Genomic DNA, 24,852 nt, shown 5'->3' with positions numbered 1-24,852 from the left:
GATGTCTAAAAAATAATCCAAACAAAGTCTTTCCCAACTAAGTGGATTCGGATCCGGCCAAATCTCAGCTAGGATCCGGCCGGATATGGATCTTTTTTATTAATTAGAATCCGGATCTTTGTTCCGGTAGATCACTAGTCGTGTCACAAAAGTATAACAAACAATGTTTGTGTTATCCATACAGATTTATAAAAAGTTTATCAAAGTATTATATACAAAATAAATTCTTAAGAAAAAAATTAAAATTATTAACGGTATCTTCGTTTTAGTAATATTTTGCTACTTTATAACTTGCCTTAACAAGGTTTTCTGATCAGTCTATACTTACTTAAGATAATTATGTGCTCTGTTGGAACTGACATTGGTAATGTTTCTTTTCGTTTCTCGCAATAACTGCTAACTAATTTTGTTTAACTTTTATAGCTCGTTGTTTATTTCACATTTACTCTTTTTAAATGCAATATTTTTAGTGTAGATAAAGAATTGGTATAATGCTTAATAAAAAATAAGTTTTTCTACTTCATTAATGACTTAATAAACTTTTATACTTTTGCTAAATATGTTTAAAAAACTTAATTGTCCATTCAGCTGATTTATAATTTTTTTTTTGCTATATATTTAATTTACTGTTAAAGAACTTCGTTATTTTATTTGTTTTGTGAACTTTATTTTAAACAGGGTTGCCAAACAAACAGGCTAGTTTAAAAAATCAAAAAACTTAGACTTCATTAAACCTGTTTAATACAGTTTAAAAAAACTAAGGTTTGTTTGAAACTTTTATTTTAAACACTTTGAATAATTCTTCGTATTCTCAGAATAGCTTTTATGACTGTAGTGTAGTTTAGTAATTGTAATTTTTTCTTGTTTTCTTACATATTTTGTACTTTTTTATAAAATTGATAATTTACTTAGGTATTTAAGCTTGATTAATAGTATTTTTTTGCTTTTTGAACTGTTTATAAACTTAGGCTGGTTTTATATAATTCAGAGATTTTTGTGGCAACCATGTAAAAAAGCTAATTAATTATTAATAAGGTATTTTATTAAAGTAATCGTATTTAACTATGTTATAGAATTTTTTTAGCTTTCTATAATACGAATAGATTTTAATTTTATTTAGTTAACTATTTACTAAATTTTTTAAAAGTGTAAACTATTTAAAGTTATTTTTAAATTAAATATTTTTAGAAATATGAAAAAATGGTTACTAATATTAAAAATGTATAAAAGTGACCAACAAATGTTTTTCAAGCTCGGTTTTGTAGAGAGTTAGGTTGTAAGTAAAGTTACAAAAATATTAAGTTAAACTTATTAAGTGTTTAAGGAAGTACATAGTTTATTAACAATTAAGTATATTAGTCAAGATAATTTTTTTTCTAATAAATACTTATATTTAGAATAGGCATTCTATGTGTAGCTGAAAATCATTTATAATATTAAAGTGAATATAAGTTAAATTTTCTCCAGTGTAACTAAAACCAAAAGATTTTTCAAGTGTCGCTAAAACTAAAACTGCGACCCGCGTAAACTTAGGAACCTTGAAATTTAACCCGCGAGCACCAACTGCCTGCCGACTCCTGGTATACATAATTGAGCTTTTTTAATCGGATTTACTTTCGTAGTTAATTAACATAACTAAAGTTCTCTTTAAAGTTTTTTTTCTGTCTTTTACTTAATTTTTTTTTCAAGTTGAAACTAAAAAATATCATAAATTTAATGTTTAATTAATTTAAATTTTTCATTATTTTTTGTTTATAAACTTAACAATAGTTTTTTAGTATTTAAAACTAATTAATACAAAAAACTCATAAACATTTAATAGCAATTTTATAAAAATAATTTTAGATTTTGAACTCAAAAGTAATATTTCAAGATTATATATATATGAATAAAAAATATACGACTAAGTGGAATTTTAATAAAACGCTTTATTAATATTAGTCAATAACGTTTTATGACTTATAATTGTAATAAATGGTTAAAACTTTTGTAAGCTCTATAATTGAAGACCATTGACTAACGTTTAACTTTCGTGTATTTGTTTAAGTTTTAATCAGTTCGGTTTACTAAATATATAAGTATTATATTCGTATTATGGATTAGAATAGAAGTATAAAACAAAAACAAATCCGTTTTAAAACCGTTGTATATTATACATAAAACTGTTAATCTTTTTTCGTGACAGTTTAAGATTCAATTTATTACTACTTCAGCTTATAAGACTCCAACGTATCAGCTCCAATAAACTTTCTTTATACACTTATAATAGTTTCTGCAATTATCTAAAAGACAAATACATACATCTTTTATTAGATTAAGAAAAAAAAAAAATCATTAAATAAAATAAGTCAAAAGTGACATATTATTTTGAAGTTGTTTAGTTTTATTTTCACTATAAAAAACATAAGAAAGATTAATCATTTTTACAAACTCAGAAACGTGAATCCAGAAGCTATAATCTTCATCGGGGTCAACAGAGTGTTTATTAGTTTCAGTTGATCCTTCTATATCGCTTACTTCATTGGTGTCAACATCACGCGTAATTATGACGTCATTTTTAGCAACATCACACGAAATTGGTAGCGAGGCTAAAAAATTTTCTAATTGTAACTCTGCACTTTTCAAACTTTCATCTGTTGTGATGTCATTTTTTGTCGATATGACGTCATCATGACTTGGACAAAACGGAGTAATGACGTTGTTGTGACAAGCATCACATGAAATTGGAAGCGAAACATCGATTTTGTGTTCTGTGTTTTCCACGTTTGCAACTGGTGTGACGTTATTCCTAGTGAGGTTATTCTCTGTCAGTATGACATCATAAAATTTGGTTTCATCAACTTCAACTGGTGAGAATCGGATTGTAGACATTTCAATATTTTTCCTTTTTTTGTTCCGTATGCTTCGTTTATTACTTTTGATGTAATAAGCAAGTAAAAGGAGGAAAATAATAAAAACTAAACACAATGCAAAGCTTATCCCAATCAATAAAGTTTCATTGTTATGGCAACCACGTTTATATGCATTAGTGTTTAAAAAACTACCTGGGTTTGAAGTTGTTCTGTTTGTAAATTTCCTATCAAAACCTATGTCTGACTCTGTAGTTGTAATAAAAGAACTATTGCTCAAAATTTTAGATAAAGGTAATAAAGTTGTTATGTTTACAGATGTGTTTATAAAGGCTGAATCAGACTCAATAGTTGTAATAAAAGAACCATTTCTCAAACTTTTAGATGAAGACAGTAAAGCTGTTGTGTCTACAGATGCCTGTATAGAAGCTACAACAGACTTGTAAGTTGTATGAGAAGCATCATTAGTGGAAGACAATGAATTTGTTGCTTTTATTTTACTATAAACTAAATAACTTGGTTAAGAATGTCATTGATTTTATGGTCACATTGTTTTCTGACTTTTTACATGAAAAGATCATTTTATAACCACACTTTATTTTATAAACAGGTTTCATTTCCATCGTGTCTACAACCACTTCGTAACAGCTATCATTTTCATCATTCCCGTAAATTTCTATTTCTCCGCTGGATATTTCATCATATTTTTCCCCATCAGCCCACTTCCCAGACCAAGTTCCATTATTATTCAAAAATTTCAAACCTATACGCATTAAACCTCCAGTTTGATATGTGTACTGTACGACTTCACCAACAACCTCACCTTGCTTGATTTTTATCTTTGCGAGCTGATAGTTTTGATTTTTGCAAAACTCAACAGACTCATCGAAATTTAAATCTTTGTAGACAAACAGAAATTCCCCGCACTTTATGTTTCTTATATTGTCGATGTAAATGTAAGAATTACAACTCATCTCAACTTATCTAATAATAAAAAATAATCTTAATTTGCTACTTATATTTAAGGAAAAACGAAGAATGACTGTCCGTATAAGTTTTCAGGCTTATTGATATTTTAGATTATTAATTAAACGTATATATGCAAAACTCTTTGACTGCAAAATCAAATAAGAGATACTCCAGTCAGTGTTATTTCTATTAAAGAATACTATTCCACACTTAAAAAAGCTAATTATTAAACGATACAAACAACTTTTACTTATGCACATACTTAAAAAAAATAATTTTCAAACTGTTATATTATGATACAAAAGTATTAAAACTTGTTTTTTTCTAATTATATAATTAATTAAAGTTGCACTTCATTTAAACTTTACATTTTTTCCCAACTAACAAATATAAGCACATCGCAATACATTAGCTTTTTTACAATACTCATTTCTATTAATGTTTAGAAGTATAGATCAAACTAATCTAAAAAACAGTTTTTGAGCAATTTTAATAGTTTAATTAATTGAATTGTACAAATTATAATCCAATGAAGCTATTGCATGTAAAGTTTTTAGAAAACTGAAAAAATGAATCTTTTATTTTTCAAACAAAAGTAAAGGAAATTGTTTCAATTTTTTTATAGTGTCCAGTCACTTGCGTATAATGATAACTTTAATGATCAATATTTAACAAAAAAAACATTTTTTTATATACAATCTTGAAATAAAAGAAATAAAACTAAAATCAAAGCAAAATTGATTCATACATAAAAGATAAATAAAAATGAATTAGTTGTTTTTTAAACTTTTTAAAATGGTCAATAAATGTAAAATTCATAACAAAAATATAAAACTAAACTAACTAAACAAAATTGTGTTATAAACGTGTACACTTTAAAGTAAGAAAAACTTTGAAAATTAAAAAAAAAGTCATTTTTAAGCACAAAACTTGCTTTTGAACATACAATTAAAAAATAAATCGTGGCATGAAGTTTAATAAAACTACGTACCTCGATAAATCGTTTAATGAGTAACAACATTTAGCTTATATATTTTTAAAATCTCTTGTTAAGTACATTTTTGTAGCAAATCATTAAGTGTTTTAAATATTTTTGTGAATATTTGTTAACTAGTTTGCTGATATATTTGTAAACCACTTAGAAGACTTTAGAACAACTAGCGTAGAACAACTTTATTTACAGTTTTGAATTTTTAGATATTTGAAATTTTCAAAGTATGTATTTTTTAAACTGTTGAGTTTATTTAAAAAAAAATTATAGTCCATAAATTGATATACAGTTTTCAATATTTATCACATAAAGGAAAATTACTGACTATGAATATTTGTATTTTAATTAAAATTACATCAATATAATTTTAGTATAAACACACTTAGTAGGTGTTATTTGAACTAAGAAAACGTTCTATTTTGAGAAAAGTTTTAAAGTTGTATTTTGTTAGAACAGTAAAATAGTTTTCTTAAAATGTAAATAATTTAATTTAAACCGTTGTAAAAAAAATAATTAAGTTGAAAATATTACAATTGATTTTTTTTTTGAAAAGCAGCTTGAATTAACTAGGTAGAAGTTTGAAAGCCCCAACACTTAATAAATTAGTGAATTATTTTACTATTAGTCGGATCGGAAAATTAAAAAAAAAAAGTATTTTGTGGACACACTTGTTACAAAATATCTAAGTGGGAGCGTACTTTTGAAAACCAGTACTGAAAAAGGTTGTAAAGACTACGTAAAAAAAAAACTGTAATTATATAATTATTTGATAGAAAATTTTTTGCTAAAAGTCTCATTAAGATTTCGATCAGAAAAAGGTGTTTTTTTTTAATTTGCATAAGCTGTTTTCAAGCGATATAAGACGTCGCGGAGCTAAGTTCTCTATTAGCCAGCTGCATCTGACTTCGAATCTTACATTACCCAACTCATAATATAGAACTAAACAAACTGAACTAAGTCGTAAAAAAGTTCGAGTTTAAAATCATGATCTAATGTATTTAGACCAGGGGTGTGTCTAGACTTTTTTCAAAGGGGGTTCACAATTTTTTTTTGCTAATTTGCCGCTTAAGTACGCATTTCTTAGGTATTCACTGCCAGTTAAGTACGCATTGTGCTGTCCTAAAATCTGCAACAATTTATTTAAAAATAATAAACAATTTGTAATTGGCTTTGAAAATTTAAGGACATAACTATTGTTAAACTTTTTTTTTGTTTTTATTTATTTGTGAATATTTCAACATTTATATATATAATAATAAAAAAAACCAACAAAAATTTTTCTGCAACATTAAACAAAATTTTTAATCTAGTTAACTTCTACGTGTGTAAAACTTTTTGTTTACAAACATAAGGTACACATAAACATTAAAAAATTAAATCATACTAAAATCAAGTTTTTTTAAATTGAAAAAGCTATAATTTATATTTATTTTATAGATATATTATAGCTTAGTCTTTGTTATAGAAGCTAGTATGCAATAAGCAAAATGCGTTCCTGTAAAGCTTTTATATACTTAATAAGTTGTTTTTTGTTTTGAAACTTTTATGTAAACACTTTTAATTACCAAGAGTAGACAAACTTCTATATTTTTAGAGGTTTACAAGTATTTTGCATCTATTACTTGTCAAGTACTTATGGTAAAGACAAAACAACAAATTATACAGTTATTAAGCTTCAATTTAGATATTACATAACTGCTTTGTGTTTTTAGAAAACTTACTTGTTTTTTAAATTTAATAAGAAAGCGTAAACCTACAAGTTTAATAAAAACATTTCAAGTCACACTTAACTATTTCAATGTTGTTTAGTTGTTTTTGGCTATATATAGACTAAGCAATCTATTACTTTTTATTATAACTTGTATTTAATAAGTGAGCTATGCCCTGCGTGAACTTGCAATGTTATTAAATTTGCAACTATTCTAAAAATATTTGTACTAAATTTCTATATGTTTTTAATAAAAACTTGTTGTACTAAATTCATAAAAGTTAAAGAATTGTTTTTAAAATAGTGATCTGAGCTAAACTAGCGACACTTTTTCTTTAAATAATTTGTTTACTTTAAAGTAAAAAAACTTTCCTTTTTACAGATTTGTATATTTTATTAGTCCTATTCGTACCACACGCATATTGAAAAGTAGCTTAACATTTTTTTATCGTTTTAACATACATTAATTTTTTTCTGTTAAATATAATAAGTAAGTACAAAATTTTTTCTTTCTCTATACACTTTTCCTTAAAAAGTTTTTTATTTATTTATTAACAGAATAAATGTATAATTTAAATAATTTTTTTGAAAGCAGTTATTTACTTAACCTATAAAACAAATAGAATTTTTTATAAGTAATGGGTCGTTTTTCGTTTGTTATACTTAATATAGCGGAAACTATAAATACTGCTCAAACAACGTGTAGATATATTTAAGTTTTGGTTTATATTACGATTGTTCCTAAGCGTTAAAAAGGCTTTCTTAAAATACTTATTTTTATTCATTGTTTTAAAATCTAATTACTTTCGATTAATATTTTTATAAACACTTTAAGAAATTGTATTTAGTAAAATAAAATATCAACAATTTTTCGTTATGAATAAAATGATATAAAAAGTCTTATTGTATAGTTTAAGTAGTGTAAGCTATCAAAACTTTAAGTACTGTACACGGGAAAAGCACTTCTTTAAAACTTTTTTAAACGATGTTTTAAATTTACATACCGAACTTTTATGAAATTGTAACTAAAAACTGACAAAATATAAAGTACCACCACAACAACTCGAACATAAACACCATTTACAACTGGTCCGATTACGTCAGTTACTTTATTTCCGAATACTAACTTTGTTTGATCGGACCGTTTTGTTTTGACACGATTATCCGTTAATTAAACATAGTATGAAAAGTTTATAAATTTATTATAGCTTAAGATAAAAAGTTAAGTCTTAAGACTTTATTTGTTCGAATTTAAATGTTTTTTTTTGCTTTCAGTAACAAATAGTTATCTTTTCTTAATCCAAGTTATATGCCTTTTATTAACTTATTAAATTAGTTTCTTTAGTATTACAACAACTCCAAAAAGTTCTTAACTTTTAAAATTTAAATAAACAATATCCTACTTGTTTTCTTATTTTTTCATTACTAATTTTCAAAATAAAATATTGGACTGAATACAAATTAAATTTTACTAAACTTAAATGATAACGACATACAGTTAATACTTTATTTCAGTTTTATTAACTTGTTAATAATTATTGTTTAAATAAAAAGTTTGTAAACGAAAGCAACAAAATACCTATTATTCATTACTAATTTTGATTTAGTAAAAAATATAATGATTTCAGTTTTAAATATTTTATACTTATTTTTGTATCTTAATTTCTATCTTTTTATATATTGTTAAAACTGTTCGACATTTTTAAGTATATAATAAACTGTACTACATAATTGTAACTTACTTGTCAGCTGAAAAATAATAAAAAAGTCAAGCTGTGTACATATAGGACACAAATGATATTTTAATTTACAAATTATAAAACACAATATAATGTTTTGAGCCTATAATTATCTATAAGAGATCTTAAGTTGTTGATTCAATTTGATAATAGTGAATAATAAACGAAAGAATTTTGTAAAAAAAAAAATTAAAAGAGGCCTTTTTAATTTGAGCTGAATAATTGTGTTTATATATTTCTTAAGGTTAAGTTAAAAAATATGGCGTTAAAATAAAAGTAATAACTTTTGATATTTTATACTTTAAAATAACTCAGTATTTAATATAATAAACAAACTTTTTTATAAGTTATATTAATGACATTTAAAATCTTCAAGTAACATAATTGAATACCATAAAAACTCCAGTTTTCACTTTTTCATTAAAGACATAAGTACCACTTTAAAAAATAAAAAACTGAAAAATTATTAAAAAATAGCTTTTTTTATAACTAGCCAAAAAAAATTTCAATTTGTTAATAACATCCAAATTAGTCTATATCTTAAGTTTTTCTCACTGTCAAAGTTTTAAGGTGGCCCTTAAAAGGACCGGTTTTAGCTAACGCTTAAACTCTTTCGCCACGCATTCTCCTGGCGAGCTGGATGTCTATGGGCATGATTGTCACACGCTTGGCGTGGATCGCGCAAAGGTTAGTATCTTCGAACAAACCAACGAGGTACGCCTCGCTTGCTTCTTGCAAAGCCATAACGGCACTGCTTTGGAACCTCAAGTCAGTTTTGAAGTCTTGAGCTATTTCGCGTACCAGACGCTGGAAAGGCAACTTGCGCAAAAGAAGCTCAGTTGACTTCTGGTAGCGTCTGATTTCTCTCAGAGCAACTGTGCCGGGCCTGTAGCGATGTGGCTTCTTCACACCTCCGGTAGCGGGTGCGCTCTTGCGAGCGGCCTTGGTGGCGAGCTGTTTTCTTGGAGCCTTGCCTCCGGTTGACTTACGAGCGGTTTGCTTAGTACGAGCCATTTTGATGATAAAACTGATTGTTGCAAGACAGTTTATATACTGTTCGCATAGACACGGACGCGAGCGATTCCGCTGTGTAGTCTAATTTGCATACTTTCAACTTAGCATTGTTTTATGCATTTTGAGTTACGTTATATTTTGTTAGAGTGGTCCTGAAAAGGACCTTGGGTAAAAGAACAACTTATTTTTTGCAGCTCTTCTTCTTGGATGCTTTCTTGGTTACTTTCTTCTTCTTGCTTGCAGCTTTTTTAGATGCTGCCTTCTTAGGAGCGCACTTTTTAGCAGGTCGCTTTTTGGCTGCTGGTTTTTTTGCAGCCTTCTTGGGAGCACACTTCTTTTTTGGTTTTTTAGCTGGGGCCTTCTTTGCTGCTGGCTTTTTAGCTACTTTCTTTGTCCTCTTCTTGGGCCCAGCAGCTGGCATTGGAGCAAGCTTGAACGAGCCAGAAGCGCCTTTTCCAGTAGTCTGGAGAAAAGCACCTTTGGTCACGCCGCTGGTAAGTGCTCTCTTCAAGTGAGAATTAGAAGCTGTGAGGTCAAGCTTGTAGGTGTCCGCGATAAACTTTTGTATCTTCTGGCGGGATGTACCTTTTCGTTCCTTCATTGCTCCAAGGGCAGAGCTAATCATTTCCCTGTAAGTAGGGTGCTCTGCCTTCTTGGCGCTTGGTCTCTTGGAAGACCTGGCTGCGGCTGGCGCTGGTACTGCTGCTACTGCTGTGGTAGACATGATGAATGAATATTAAAGCGACCCAAAACGATACTTGCAAGAGTTACTGACTGTGACGAATTGACTGTTGAGCAGTTATGCTTTGCAAGGTACCTTTTACTTCTTAATATAAGCATTAGCATGTTTGTTTAATACATATATGCTTATAAAAACTTAGTTGTCTTATTACGAATGTTGAAAAAGTTCCAGTAAGAAAGAAACCATATCTAACTTGTTCTAAAAGTAATTTTTTTAAAATCATTAGTTTGAAAAGTCAAGAAATAACAGCCTGTATCTTACAGCACACCTCTAAATACATTAAAAAAAACATAAATGAAACAAAACATGTTAACACACTTCCGACTGAGTTTTCCTTTGCCGCTCACCTAAAGTAATAAAGTTTTAACAAAGCACAAGGTTTTTTTTACCTCAAACTTGAACAAAATTTCATTATTTCGATTTCATGGAGTTTTGTTAATCGTAAGTTCTATCAAGTATGTTCAAGTCAATTACAGTTTAAACTAATGTGTAAAAAGTAATTCCAAAAGAATAAAAGAGTTCATTTTGTTTAGCTTTACTAGTTATGATTACTCATAATCAATATACTCATAAGCAATGTACTCAAAACTTTTATTAAACAGACTAGACAACTTTGTTCTTGCACATACTAGTAACTTACCTTACAACAAAGTTTTCCAAACAACCTTTCAAAAACGTGCTGTACAGTAACTATGATGATACTTGTTTGAAAGTTGTAAACTATATTTAAACACAAATTTTATTATTTTTCAGTGTATATGAAAACTAGTTTAACAGGTAAGTAGTTTAACATAAAATTAGTGTTTCAAACAACTGATTCAAGGTGTTATACAGTTTAAAAAATAACTGATGCAATTTTGCTCGTTAAACTTAAACCTTGATCAAACTAAGAACTTTAACTTTGCAGATTTCAACCGAATAAAGTGTGCTGATAAAAGTGAACAAATGGATTTGGTTGTAAATTTTCCGAACAAAATAAAGTTAATTAAATTCAAAGAAGTAAATAAGTCGAAAAAGCTTATGCACACTAGCACTAAATTTGAACTTAAACAAAAGCTGATACCTTTTGGATGAAAAATTTTACGTAAAAAAAGAGGTTGGTTTATTTTTTAAGCAGCATTATATACAAAATAAAATCGAGTAAGAAAATCGAAATGAAAAAGTTTTGAAATAAGATTGACAAACTTAGTGTTTGAATAAAGCTTTGTTTACAATCAGCACTCATAACCTTTCAATCTATCTTTGAAACTTTTTAACTGGAAAATAATGCAATTAAGTTTTTTTTTCAAACTTTGTTTTGTCACTTCTCATAAATTTAAAGTCAGTCGAAACAACATAGAACAACTTACTACTTTCTTGACACATATTTTGAAACAACAACAGTACTGTTTTTTAAAGTTTACGATTGAAGTGTTTACCAAGTTAAACATGTGCTTTAACTGCTTTACTGCTAATAGTGATTTCCTAGTTTACTCAACCTAGATTAATCATAATGTTCTGTACCATTTATTTCATTGACTAAATGTTTTGCTTTTCAAAATTCGTAACTAGTTATCTCTAACTTACTGTTAATGTAGTTAAAAACACAGCTTAGGATAAGTTACATTTTATTCTCGGATGTCGTTAAGAACATAGCTGTTGTAGCAATAACATATAAACTTGAAACAAAGTAACTGTTATCTTATTAAATTATAGACCATATAAAACAAAGTATTTGCTTGATTTAAAGTTTTACATTGTTGTTTGCCTATTATGGAACTTGTACCATCACATAATAAGCTGTAAAAAATGAAGGCTAAAAAAGTTTTGGTTTTGCTTTGTCCAGTTTTTTTTTCTTCTTTAGATTTATAAAAACTACACAGCTTAAAGCAACAAGTTACAGTAATTTTAGTTTTCTTATGTATAGCGTACATAAGGGTAACAAACAAGTGGTAACAAGTTTTTTACTTCTTTTCTTTGTACCATGTTTTAGCTAATCAATTGGTTTATTTCATATGCTTGACAAGATTAGAAAGCTTAAATCAAGTAAGTAGATGTAATATAAACGATTTATATATACAAGTTCATCATTTTATTAAGGTATTTTGTTTTGTAAATTGTGTACTTGTTAATAGTGTTCTCTTTCTTTTGAACAATCGATGTTGTTTACATTTATGTGTTACACCAGTTTTGAATTGTTAAGCATGTTTCAGTTGTAGTTTAATTGTAATTGAACAGTATTTTTTAAGGACACTAAACATTGTTTGTTATTAACAGTTTAAAACGTTTTCAGTTAATAAGTCAAAGTTTTATTTTTATTTCTGTTTAAGCGTACTATTTTCATTGAAAAATACAAATAGATTTTACAGTGACGTAGGCACAGTTTTTTTTTTAATAAACTAAAAAACAAATGAAATATTGAATTAAAAAATGTCCACAAAGTTAATGAGAATAAGTTTTATTTGGAAAAGAAAGTTAAAAGGAAAAAGGCCACGAAAAAGACACTCAAGTTAGTTAAAGCTTTTCACTAAGCATTCGATAATAGTAAGCAATAAAGTAAGGATTAGAGCAGTTATCTAGCCAGAGTTCCCTTCTTAACAGTTGCATAAAAAAAGTATAGTAGAGAAATTTGGCAAGCTAGGTATTTAATAAATAATAGGTTTTATAACTTGGAAGAAAATATGTTTTTGATTCTTTATCACCACAAAGTTGATTAAGTATGTTTATTTGTGTTGTTGAGTTTAGTAGTCATTAGTAGCTTGTGTAATTAATTGGTGATCCACCTAATCTTTAGATTTAAAAAGTACATAGCTTAAAACAAACAAGTATCGTCGTTTTGAGTTGTCTCATACATAGTTTAAAAAAGAGTTACAAAAAATTGTAACAAGCTGTTCTTTTTTACCGTGGAATCATTTTGTAATTTGTCATAGCCACAGAAAAAATGAGTTCAACAAAACAAGTATGAGCTTTGTAAGCAGAAAGATTATTTCAATTGTATGTTTGTTTTAAACAATCACTGTTGTCTACATTAGTTTCACTGTTCAACTTTTAAACAGTTTTTTATTGTTTCATTTGCATTCTGATAAATAAAACTAATACTTATTTGACAATCAGACCTTAAATAAATATCATTGAGCATTTTTAGTATCAACGCAAAGTAAATTTTTCTTCTCATTTAATATAATGTCTTATTTAAGCATAAATTTTTATTTAGTGACAGATTGATTTTTTTATTAAACTAACAACAAATATCTATTGAGTGTTTGAAAAACAAGTTTACAAAGTAAAATGAACTAGAATAAGTTTTGTTTAAACAATAAGTTAAACAAGAAAATTCCCATTAAAAAATATTTTTACCTAACATTTAAATACTAGTGAAGCAGAAAAACTTATTCTACATTATCAAAAGTAGTTTAAAATGTCAAGTGGAACTACAAAAACTAAAGTAAGTGTAACTAACTAGTAGAAATAAAAACAGAGAAATTCAGTTTTAGAAAGTTTATTTAGAAGTTATTGAAATACACTAACTGTTACTTTTTACCAACACGCACAATGTAGATACAAATTTGTACATTTTTTTGTCGCTTAGTTTAAGCTTGTTAGACACTGTTTACTCGACATTAGTAGCTGCTTAAATCAACTGGTGGTCCTGATTACTTTAGATATGTAGAAACATAACTTTCAACAAACTACTAGAGTTGTTAAAGGTCAGTAAGTTGTGTCATATCTAGTTAAAACAAGTACCTTTTACATTGAAAACTAGAATAATAAATTACTTAAAAAAGTACAAGCAGTTACTTTTTTGTGTTTTACCAAGTTTCAACCAATGAGCTGGTTTGTTTTGTGTGTTTATGTTTTGAATTGAAAATGTTTCTTGAATATGCTAAACAGAAGTTAGCTTTGAAAGAAGGAATATGTTATTTTACTTGAAAAACACATCTGTAATTTTTTGTTTTGAACAACCATTTTTGTATTCATTTATGTATTCGTAACTTTTTAAAACGTGTTACATGGCTTCAATTGCAGTTAAGTTGATAAGAAGAACTCGTTTAAAAAGTTAAAGCTCGGTTGTGTTACTAATAATCAACAACAACTTAAAATAAAGTTACAACTAAGTTTTTGCATGTTATAAGTGATATACATTTATGTTTAAAAAGATGATACTTTTTTGTAAGCACTTATTTATTGAATGTTTCAACAGAACTTCAGCAAATGAAATGTTTTGTACAAAAAGTATTCAGATGAAAAATCTTACGGACAACAAAATCAAGTTAGTTAAACATCTTTTACAAACCATTTGATAACAAGCACTACTACTGTTTTTAGACTAATGCAATGCTTTTTCTACAATATAACGAGTTACAAGTTTATAAAGTATTTGAAACAAAAAAAAAAGTGTGTTCATTCAAGTATATGAGTTTTTAATTTACACAAATAAGAATTTATTTGTACTAAGCTTATATTCTTGTACTTTAAGTAAACATGAACAGCTGGTTCTATTCAAATGGTGGTCCTAAAAAGGACCGGTTGTTTAGCGTTTATTTTGAGCTGGTGTATTTGGTAACAGCTTTAGTTCCTTCTGAAACTGCGTGCTTTGACAACTCGCCGGGGAGCAAGAGCCTGACAGCAGTTTGAATTTCGCGGCTGCTAACAGTTGACCTCTTGTTGTAATGAGCCAAACGTGAAGCCTCTGCTGCAATGCGCTCGAAGATGTCGTTGACAAATGAGTTCATGATTCCCATTGCCTTGCTGGAAATTCCGGTGTCGGGGTGCACTTGCTTCAAAACTTTGTACACGTAGATGCCAAAGCTTTCTTTGTTCCTCCTCCTTCGCTTCTTCTTGCCGTCGACCGGAGCGGTCTTGGCTACTGACTTCTTCGCGCCTTTGGTTGCTGTCATGATGATGCGTGGACCTCTGTCTCGGCGCCAGTTTATATACTGAAAAATTATGCAAATTAGCATAGTTCCGTACGCGAACGATAGCTGGTTTCTCTCACTTCACAATTCTCTCGTTTGTTGTAAATATTTTGGTGGTCCTGAAAAGGACCTGGTTTTTTTTTAACTTAGGCTGACTTTTTTGAAGCGGTCTTCTTAGGCAATAGTACTGCCTGGATGTTTGGAAGAACACCACCTTGAGCAATTGTGACGCCTCCGAGAAGTTTGTTCAACTCTTCGTCGTTGCGAATAGCTAGTTGCAAATGGCGAGGAATGATCCTGCTTTTCTTGTTGTCTCGAGCAGCGTTACCGGCAAGCTCGAGCACTTCTGCGCTCAAGTACTCGAGAACGGCAGCCAGATAAACTGGAGCACCAGCTCCGACTCTTTGGCTGTAGTTGCCGGTGCACGCGACCGACTGGAAACTGCAGTCCTGCACGGGAAGACCTGCTCTTCGGCTTAGATTTGAGTTTTGATCCTTTACCACGTCCTGACATTTTGTTGTTTGAATGATTGTGATGATAGCTTGCACAGCTCAATATAAAACTCATACCTAACCGCGTCGAACGAAAAACTAATTTGCATATGTCATAGCTAATGCTTAATCTTGTCAAAAGTGTTGTAAAACTTTTACATTGAATTAGGTGGTCCTAAAAAGGACCGGGTTTGCTAAAAGCGATTAGCCACCGAAGCCGTACAAGGTTCTTCCTTGACGCTTGAGTGCGTACACGACGTCGAGTGCTGTGACGGTCTTGCGCTTGGCGTGCTCTGTGTATGTTACTGCATCGCGAATAACATTTTCCAAGAAAACTTTCATGACGCCTCTCGTTTCTTCGTAAATCAGTCCCGAGATTCGCTTAACTCCGCCTCGGCGAGCCAAACGGCGGATTGCCGGCTTCGTGATGCCTTGGATGTTATCGCGAAGCACTTTGCGATGGCGCTTAGCACCTCCCTTTCCCAAGCCTTTACCTCCTTTGCCGCGTCCAGACATGTTGTTGAATATACTTATTTCGTCAGTGCGTCGAGTTTATATACAAGCTGTTACGGACGCGTACGGTTACTACTAACTAATTTGCATACTCAAAAAAGTCTCTTAACTTACATTTGGCTAAGTTTTTCTCGCTGTCAAAGTTTAAAGGTGGCCCTGAAAAGGACCGGTTTTAGCTAACGCTTAAGCTCTTTCGCCACGCATTCTCCTGGCGAGCTGGATGTCTTTGGGCATGATTGTCACACGCTTGGCGTGGATCGCGCAAAGGTTAGTATCTTCGAACAAACCAACGAGGTACGCCTCGCTTGCTTCTTGCAAAGCCATAACGGCACTGCTTTGAAACCTCAAGTCAGTTTTGAAGTCTTGAGCTATTTCGCGTACCAGACGCTGGAAAGGCAACTTGCGCAAAAGAAGCTCAGTTGACTTCTGGTAGCGTCTAATTTCTCTCAGAGCAACTGTGCCGGGCCTGTAGCGATGTGGCTTCTTCACACCTCCGGTAGCGGGTGCGCTCTTGCGAGCGGCCTTGGTGGCGAGCTGTTTCCTTGGAGCCTTGCCTCCGGTTGACTTACGAGCGGTTTGCTTAGTACGAGCCATTTTGATGATAAAACTGTTTGTTGCAAGACAGTTTATATACTGTTCGCATAGACACGGACGCGAGCGATTCCGCTGTGTAGTCTAATTTGCATACTTTCAACTTAGCATTGTTTTATGCATTTTGAGTTACGTTATATTTTGTTAGAGTGGTCCTGAAAAGGACCTTGGGTAAAAGAACAACTTATTTTTTGCAGCTCTTCTTCTTGGATGCTTTCTTGGTTACTTTCTTCTTCTTGCTTGCAGCTTTTTTAGATGCTGCCTTCTTAGGAGCGCACTTTTTAGCAGGTCGCTTTTTGGCTGCTGGTTTTTTTGCAGCCTTCTTGGGAGCACACTTCTTTTTTGGTTTTTTAGCTGGGGCCTTCTTTGCTGCTGGCTTTTTAGCTACTTTCTTTGTCCTCTTCTTGGGCCCAGCAGCTGGCATTGGAGCAAGCTTGAACGAGCCAGAAGCGCCTTTTCCAGTAGTCTGGAGAAAAGCACCTTTGGTCACGCCGCTGGTAAGTGCTCTCTTCAAGTGAGAATTAGAAGCTGTGAGGTCAAGCTTGTAGGTGTCCGCGATAAACTTTTGTATCTTCTGGCGGGATGTACCTTTTCGTTCCTTCATTGCTCCAAGGGCAGAGCTAATCATTTCCCTGTAAGTAGGGTGCTCTGCCTTCTTGGCGCTTGGTCTCTTGGAAGACCTGGCTGCGGCTGGCGCTGGTACTGCTGCTACTGCTGTGGTAGACATGATGAATGAATATTAAAGCGACCCAAAACGATACTTGCAAGAGTTACTGACTGTGACGAATTGACTGTTGAGCAGTTATGCTTTGCAAGGTACCTTTTACTTCTTAATATAAGCATTAGCATGTTTGTTTAATACATATATGCTTATAAAAACTTAGTTGTCTTATTACGAATGTTGAAAAAGTTCCAGTAAGAAAGAAACCATATCTAACTTGTTCTAAAAGTAATTTTTTTAAAATCATTAGTTTGAAAAGTCAAGAAATAACAGCCTGTATCTTACAGCACACCTCTAAATACATTAAAAAAAACATAAATGAAACAAAACATGTTAACACACTTCCGACTGAGTTTTCCTTTGCCGCTCACCTAAAGTAATAAAGTTTTAACAAAGCACAAGGTTTTTTTTACCTCAAACTTTTTATGTGTAAAAAAATGTGTAAAAAGTAATTCCAAAAGAATAAAAGAGTTCATTTTGTTTAGCTTTACTAGTTATGATTACTCATAATCAATATACTCATAAGCAATGTACTCAAAACTTTTATTAAACAGACTAGACAACTTTGTTCTTGCACATACTAGTAACTTACCTTACAACAAAGTTTTCCAAACAACCTTTCAAAAACGTGCTGTACAGTAACTATGATGATACTTGTTTGAAAGTTGTAAACTACATTTAAACACAAATTTTGTTATTTTTCAGTGTATATGAAAACTAGTTTAACAGGTAAGTAGTTTAACATAAAATTAGTGTTTCAAACAACTGATTCAAGGTGTTATACAGTTTAAAAAATAACTGATGCAATTTTGCTCGTTAAACTTAAACCTTGATCAAACTAAGAACTTTAACTTTGCAGATTTCAACCGAATAAAGTGTGCTGATAAAAGTGAACAAATGGATTTGGTTGTAAATTTTCCGAACAAAATAAAGTTAATTAAATTCAAAGAAGTAAATAAGTCGAAAAAGCTTATGCACACTAGCACTAAATTTGAACTTAAACAAAAGCTGATACCTTTTGGATGAAAAATTTTACGTAAAAAAAGAGGTTGGTTTATTTTTTAAGCAGCATTATATACAAAATAAAATCGAGTAAGAAAATCGAAATGAAAAAGTTTTGAAATAAGATTGACAAACTTAGTGTTTGAATAAAGCTTTGTTTACAATCAGCACTCATAACCTTTCAATCTATCTTTGAAACTTTTTAACTGGAAAATAATGCAATTAAGTTTTTTTTTCAAACTTTGTTTTGTCACTTCTCATAAATTTAAAGTCAGTCGAAACAACATAGAACAACTTACTACTTTCTTGACACATATTTTGAAACAACAACAGTACTGTTTTTTAAAGTTTACGATTGAAGTGTTTACCAAGTTAAACATGTGTTTTAACTGCTTTACTGCTAATAGTGATTTCCTAGTTTACTCAACCTAGATTAATCATAATGTTCTGTACCATTTATTTCATTGACTAAATGTTTTGCTTTTCAAAATTCGTAACTAGTTATCTCTAACTTACTGTTAATGTAGTTAAAAACACAGCTTAGGATAAGTTACATTTTATTCTCGGATGTCGTTAAGAACATAGCTGTTGTAGCAATAACATATAAACTTGAAACAAAGTAACTGTTATCTTATTAAATTATAGACCATATAAAACAAAGTATTTGCTTGATTTAAAGTTTTACATTGTTGTTTGCCTATTATGGAACTTGTACCATCACATAATAAGCTGTAAAAAATGAAGGCTAAAAAAGTTTTGGTTTTGCTTTGTCCAGTTTTTTTTTCTTCTTTAGATTTATAAAAACTACACAGCTTAAAGCAACAAGTTACAGTAATTTTAGTTTTCTTATGTATAGCGTACATAAGGGTAACAAACAAGTGGTAACAAGTTTTTTACTTCTTTTCTTTGTACCATGTTTTAGCTAATCAATTGGTTTATTTCATATGCTTGACAAGATTAGAAAGCTTAAATCAAGTAAGTAGATGTAATATAAACGATTTATATATACAAGTTCATCATTTTATTAAGGTATTTTGTTTTGTAAATTGTGTACTTGTTAATAGTGTTCTCTTTCTTTTGAACAATCGATGTTGTTTACATTTATGTGTTACACCAGTTTTGAATTGTTAAGCATGTTTCAGTTGTAGTTTAATTGTAATTGAACAGTATTTTTTAAGGACACTAAACATTGTTTGTTATTAACAGTTTAAAACGTTTTCAGTTAATAAGTCAAAGTTTTATTTTTATTTCTGTTTAAGCGTACTATTTTCATTGAAAAATACAAATAGATTTTACAGTGACGTAGGCACAGTTTTTTTTTTAATAAACTAAAAAACAAATGAAATATTGAATTAAAAAATGTCCACAAAGTTAATGAGAATAAGTTTTATTTGGAAAAGAAAGTTAAAAGGAAAAAGGCCACGAAAAAGACACTCAAGTTAGTTAAAGCTTTTCACTAAGCATTCGATAATAGTAAGCAATAAAGTAAGGATTAGAGCAGTTATCTAGCCAGAGTTCCCTTCTTAACAGTTGCATAAAAAAAGTATAGTAGAGAAATTTGGCAAGCTAGGTATTTAATAAATAATAGGTTTTATAACTTGGAAGAAAATATGTTTTTGATTCTTTATCACCACAAAGTTGATTAAGTATGTTTATTTGTGTTGTTGAGTTTAGTAGTCATTAGTAGCTTGTGTAATTAATTGGTGATCCACCTAATCTTTAGATTTAAAAAGTACATAGCTTAAAACAAACAAGTATCGTCGTTTTGAGTTGTCTCATACATAGTTTAAAAAAGAGTTACAAAAAATTGTAACAAGCTGTTCTTTTTTACCGTGGAATCATTTTGTAATTTGTCATAGCCACAGAAAAAACGAGTTCAACAAAACAAGTATGAGCTTTGTAAGCAGAAAGATTATTTCAATTGTATGTTTGTTTTAAACAATCACTGTTGTCTACATTAGTTTCACTGTTCAACTTTTAAACAGTTTTTTATTGTTTCATTTGCATTCTGATAAATAAAACTAATACTTATTTGACAATCAGACCTTAAATAAATATCATTGAGCATTTTTAGTATCAACGCAAAGTAAATTTTTCTTCTCATTTAATATAATGTCTTATTTAAGCATAAATTTTTATTTAGTGACAGATTGATTTTTTTATTAAACTAACAACAAATATCTATTGAGTGTTTGAAAAACAAGTTTACAAAGTAAAATGAACTAGAATAAGTTTTGTTTAAACAATAAGTTAAACAAGAAAATTCCCATTAAAAAATATTTTTACCTAACATTTAAATACTAGTGAAGCAGAAAAACTTATTCTACATTATCAAAAGTAGTTTAAAATGTCAAGTGGAACTACAAAAACTAAAGTAAGTGTAACTAACTAGTAGAAATAAAAACAGAGAAATTCAGTTTTAGAAAGTTTATTTAGAAGTTATTGAAATACACTAACTGTTACTTTTTACCAACACGCACAATGTAGATACAAATTTGTACATTTTTTTGTCGCTTAGTTTAAGCTTGTTAGACACTGTTTACTCGACATTAGTAGCTGCTTAAATCAACTGGTGGTCCTGATTACTTTAGATATGTAGAAACATAACTTTCAACAAACTACTAGAGTTGTTAAAGGTCAGTAAGTTGTGTCATATCTAGTTAAAACAAGTACCTTTTACATTGAAAACTAGAATAATAAATTACTTAAAAAAGTACAAGCAGTTACTTTTTTGTGTTTTACCAAGTTTCAACCAATGAGCTGGTTTGTTTTGTGTGTTTATGTTTTGAATTGAAAATGTTTCTTGAATATGCTAAACAGAAGTTAGCTTTGAAAGAAGGAATATGTTATTTTACTTGAAAAACACATCTGTAATTTTTTGTTTTGAACAACCATTTTTGTATTCATTTATGTATTCGTAACTTTTCAAAACGTGTTACATGGCTTCAATTGCAGTTAAGTTGATAAGAAGAACTCGTTTAAAAAGTTAAAGCTCGGTTGTGTTACTAATAATCAACAACAACTTAAAATAAAGTTACAACTAAGTTTTTGCATGTTATAAGTGATATACATTTATGTTTAAAAAGATGATACTTTTTTGTAAGCACTTATTTATTGAATGTTTCAACAGAACTTCAGCAAATGAAATGTTTTGTACAAAAAGTATTCAGATGAAAAATCTTACGGACAACAAAATCAAGTTAGTTAAACATCTTTTACAAACCATTTGATAACAAGCACTACTACTGTTTTTAGACTAATGCAATGCTTTTTCTACAATATAACGAGTTACAAGTTTATAAAGTATTTGAAACAAAAAAAAAAGTGTGTTCATTCAAGTATATGAGTTTTTAATTTACACAAATAAGAATTTATTTGTACTAAGCTTATATTCTTGTACTTTAAGTAAACATGAACAGCTGGTTCTATTCAAATGGTGGTCCTAAAAAGGACCGGTTGTTTAGCGTTTATTTTGAGCTGGTGTATTTGGTAACAGCTTTAGTTCCTTCTGAAACTGCGTGCTTTGACAACTCGCCGGGGAGCAAGAGCCTGACAGCAGTTTGAATTTCGCGGCTGCTAACAGTTGACCTCTTGTTGTAATGAGCCAAACGTGAAGCCTCTGCTGCAATGCGCTCGAAGATGTCGTTGACAAATGAGTTCATGATTCCCATTGCCTTGCTGGAAATTCCGGTGTCGGGGTGCACTTGCTTCAAAACTTTGTACACGTAGATGCCAAAGCTTTCTTTGTTCCTCCTCCTTCGCTTCTTCTTGCCGTCGACCGGAGCGGTCTTGGCTACTGACTTCTTCGCGCCTTTGGTTGCTGTCATGATGATGCGTGGACCTCTGTCTCGGCGCCAGTTTATATACTGAAAAATTATGCAAATTAGCATAGTTCCGTACGCGAACGATAGCTGGTTTCTCTCACTTCACAATTCTCTCGTTTGTTGTAAATATTTTGGTGGTCCTGAAAAGGACCTGGTTTTTTTTTAACTTAGGCTGACTTTTTTGAAGCGGTCTTCTTAGGCAATAGTACTGCCTGGATGTTTGGAAGAACACCACCTTGAGCAATTGTGACGCCTCCGAGAAGTTTGTTCAACTCTTCGTCGTTGCGAATAGCTAGTTGCAAATGGCGAGGAATGATCCTGCTTTTCTTGTTGTCTCGAGCAGCGTTACCGGCAAGCTCGAGCACTTCTGCGCTCAAGTACTCGAGAACGGCAGCCAGATAAACTGGAGCACCAGCTCCGACTCTTTGGCTGTAGTTGCCGGTGCACGCGACCGACTGGAAACTGCAGTCCTGCACGGGAAGACCTGCTCTTCGGCTTAGATTTGAGTTTTGATCCTTTACCACGTCCTGACATTTTGTTGTTTGAATGATTGTGATGATAGCTTGCACAGCTCAATATAAAACTCATACCTAACCGCGTCGAACGAAAAACTAATTTGCATATGTCATAGCTAATGCTTAATCTTGTCAAAAGTGTTGTAAAACTTTTACATTGAATTAGGTGGTCCTAAAAAGGACCGGGTTTGCTAAAAGCGATTAGCCACCGAAGCCGTACAAGGTTCTTCCTTGACGCTTGAGTGCGTACACGACGTCGAGTGCTGTGACGGTCTTGCGCTTGGCGTGCTCTGTGTATGTTACTGCATCGCGAATAACATTTTCCAAGAAAACTTTCATGACGCCTCTCGTTTCTTCGTAAATCAGTCCCGAGATTCGCTTAACTCCGCCTCGGCGAGCCAAACGGCGGATTGCCGGCTTCGTGATGCCTTGGATGTTATCGCGAAGCACTTTGCGATGGCGCTTAGCACCTCCCTTTCCCAAGCCTTTACCTCCTTTGCCGCGTCCAGACATGTTGTTGAATATACTTATTTCGTCAGTGCGTCGAGTTTATATACAAGCTGTTACGGACGCGTACGGTTACTACTAACTAATTTGCATACTCAAAAAAGTCTCTTAACTTACATTTGGCTAAGTTTTTCTCGCTGTCAAAGTTTAAAGGTGGCCCTGAAAAGGACCGGTTTTAGCTAACGCTTAAGCTCTTTCGCCACGCATTCTCCTGGCGAGCTGGATGTCTTTGGGCATGATTGTCACACGCTTGGCGTGGATCGCGCAAAGGTTAGTATCTTCGAACAAACCAACGAGGTACGCCTCGCTTGCTTCTTGCAAAGCCATAACGGCACTGCTTTGAAACCTCAAGTCAGTTTTGAAGTCTTGAGCTATTTCGCGTACCAGACGCTGGAAAGGCAACTTGCGCAAAAGAAGCTCAGTTGACTTCTGGTAGCGTCTAATTTCTCTCAGAGCAACTGTGCCGGGCCTGTAGCGATGTGGCTTCTTCACACCTCCGGTAGCGGGTGCGCTCTTGCGAGCGGCCTTGGTGGCGAGCTGTTTCCTTGGAGCCTTGCCTCCGGTTGACTTACGAGCGGTTTGCTTAGTACGAGCCATTTTGATGATAAAACTGTTTGTTGCAAGACAGTTTATATACTGTTCGCATAGACACGGACGCGAGCGATTCCGCTGTGTAGTCTAATTTGCATACTTTCAACTTAGCATTGTTTTATGCATTTTGAGTTACGTTATATTTTGTTAGAGTGGTCCTGAAAAGGACCTTGGGTAAAAGAACAACTTATTTTTTGCAGCTCTTCTTCTTGGATGCTTTTTTGGCTGCCGGCTTCTTCTTGGTTACTTTCTTCTTCTTGCTTGCAGCTTTTTTAGATGCTGCCTTCTTAGGAGCGCACTTTTTAGCAGGTCGCTTTTTGGCTGCTGGTTTTTTTGCAGCCTTCTTGGGAGCACACTTCTTTTTTGGTTTTTTAGCTGGGGCCTTCTTTGCTGCTGGCTTTTTAGCTACTTTCTTTGTCCTCTTCTTGGGCCCAGCAGCTGGCATTGGAGCAAGCTTGAACGAGCCAGAAGCGCCTTTTCCAGTAGTCTGGAGAAAAGCACCTTTGGTCACGCCGCTGGTAAGTGCTCTCTTCAAGTGAGAATTAGAAGCTGTGAGGTCAAGCTTGTAGGTGTCCGCGATAAACTTTTGTATCTTCTGGCGGGATGTACCTTTTCGTTCCTTCATTGCTCCAAGGGCAGAGCTAATCATTTCCCTGTAAGTAGGGTGCTCTGCCTTCTTGGCGCTTGGTCTCTTGGAAGACCTGGCTGCGGCTGGCGCTGGTACTGCTGCTACTGCTGTGGTAGACATGATGAATGAATATTAAAGCGACCCAAAACGATACTTGCAAGAGTTACTGACTGTGACGAATTGACTGTTGAGCAGTTATGCTTTGCAAGGTACCTTTTACTTCTTAATATAAGCATTAGCATGTTTGTTTAATACATATATGCTTATAAAAACTTAGTTGTCTTATTACGAATGTTGAAAAAGTTCCAGTAAGAAAGAAACCATATCTAACTTTTTCTAAAAGTAATTTTTTTAAAATCATTAGTTTGAAAAGTCAAGAAATAACAGCCTGTATCTTACAGCACACCTCTAAATACATTAAAAAAAACATAAATGAAACAAAACATGTTAACACACTTCCGACTGAGTTTTCCTTTGCCGCTCACCTAAAGTAATAAAGTTTTAACAAAGCACAAGGTTTTTTTTACCTCAAACTTTTTATGTGTAAAAAAATGTGTAAAAA

At 31.5% G+C, this 24,852-nt stretch overlaps 7 protein-coding genes and 2 pseudogenes across 7 annotated transcripts; all 9 read right to left on the bottom strand.

Annotated features, from left to right (window-relative positions):
* Positions 1-8,859: 8,859 nt before the first annotated feature.
* On the bottom strand, positions 8,860-9,270 carry LOC145838981 (histone H3-like). The gene has a single exon (XM_082946597.1). The coding sequence runs from the start codon at positions 9,268-9,270 to the stop codon at positions 8,860-8,862; it is 411 nt and encodes a 136-aa protein (XP_082802723.1).
* A 5,259-nt stretch (positions 9,271-14,529) lies between these two features.
* Positions 14,530-14,889, bottom strand: LOC145838980 (histone H2B 1/2-like). Its single transcript, XM_082946596.1, has one exon. The coding sequence runs from the start codon at positions 14,887-14,889 to the stop codon at positions 14,530-14,532; it is 360 nt and encodes a 119-aa protein (XP_082802722.1).
* A 164-nt stretch (positions 14,890-15,053) lies between these two features.
* Positions 15,054-15,420, bottom strand: LOC145838315 (histone H2A-like; annotated as a pseudogene).
* A 182-nt stretch (positions 15,421-15,602) lies between these two features.
* LOC145838978 (histone H4-like) lies at positions 15,603-15,914 on the bottom strand. The gene has a single exon (XM_082946595.1). It carries the CDS (start codon positions 15,912-15,914, stop codon positions 15,603-15,605), a length of 312 nt encoding a protein of 103 aa, XP_082802721.1.
* A 180-nt stretch (positions 15,915-16,094) lies between these two features.
* LOC145838977 (histone H3) lies at positions 16,095-16,505 on the bottom strand. The gene has a single exon (XM_082946594.1). The coding sequence runs from the start codon at positions 16,503-16,505 to the stop codon at positions 16,095-16,097; it is 411 nt and encodes a 136-aa protein (XP_082802720.1).
* A 5,187-nt stretch (positions 16,506-21,692) lies between these two features.
* Positions 21,693-22,052, bottom strand: LOC145838976 (histone H2B 1/2-like). The gene has a single exon (XM_082946593.1). It carries the CDS (start codon positions 22,050-22,052, stop codon positions 21,693-21,695), a length of 360 nt encoding a protein of 119 aa, XP_082802719.1.
* A 164-nt stretch (positions 22,053-22,216) lies between these two features.
* On the bottom strand, positions 22,217-22,583 carry LOC145838314 (histone H2A-like; annotated as a pseudogene).
* Positions 22,584-22,765: 182 nt separating this feature from the next.
* On the bottom strand, positions 22,766-23,077 carry LOC145838975 (histone H4-like). The gene has a single exon (XM_082946592.1). The coding sequence runs from the start codon at positions 23,075-23,077 to the stop codon at positions 22,766-22,768; it is 312 nt and encodes a 103-aa protein (XP_082802718.1).
* A 180-nt stretch (positions 23,078-23,257) lies between these two features.
* On the bottom strand, positions 23,258-23,668 carry LOC145838974 (histone H3). The gene has a single exon (XM_082946590.1). It carries the CDS (start codon positions 23,666-23,668, stop codon positions 23,258-23,260), a length of 411 nt encoding a protein of 136 aa, XP_082802716.1.
* Between the last annotated feature and the right edge of the window lie 1,184 nt (positions 23,669-24,852).

The sequence above is a fragment of the Thalia democratica genome, chromosome 6, assembly GCF_965202585.1.
Source record: "Thalia democratica chromosome 6, ktThaDemo2.hap1.1, whole genome shotgun sequence".
NCBI classification, from domain to species: domain Eukaryota; kingdom Metazoa; phylum Chordata; class Thaliacea; order Salpida; family Salpidae; genus Thalia; species Thalia democratica.
This window is presented reverse-complemented; position numbering and strand designations above follow the sequence as displayed.

Coding starts and splice junctions, on each gene's coding strand:
- LOC145838974 (XM_082946590.1), bottom strand. CDS start 23,668: ATGGCTCGTACTAAGCAAACCGCTCGTAAGTCAACCGGAGGCAAGGCT.
- LOC145838977 (XM_082946594.1), bottom strand. CDS start 16,505: ATGGCTCGTACTAAGCAAACCGCTCGTAAGTCAACCGGAGGCAAGGCT.
- LOC145838981 (XM_082946597.1), bottom strand. CDS start 9,270: ATGGCTCGTACTAAGCAAACCGCTCGTAAGTCAACCGGAGGCAAGGCT.
- LOC145838978 (XM_082946595.1), bottom strand. CDS start 15,914: ATGTCTGGACGCGGCAAAGGAGGTAAAGGCTTGGGAAAGGGAGGTGCT.
- LOC145838980 (XM_082946596.1), bottom strand. CDS start 14,889: ATGACAGCAACCAAAGGCGCGAAGAAGTCAGTAGCCAAGACCGCTCCG.
- LOC145838975 (XM_082946592.1), bottom strand. CDS start 23,077: ATGTCTGGACGCGGCAAAGGAGGTAAAGGCTTGGGAAAGGGAGGTGCT.
- LOC145838976 (XM_082946593.1), bottom strand. CDS start 22,052: ATGACAGCAACCAAAGGCGCGAAGAAGTCAGTAGCCAAGACCGCTCCG.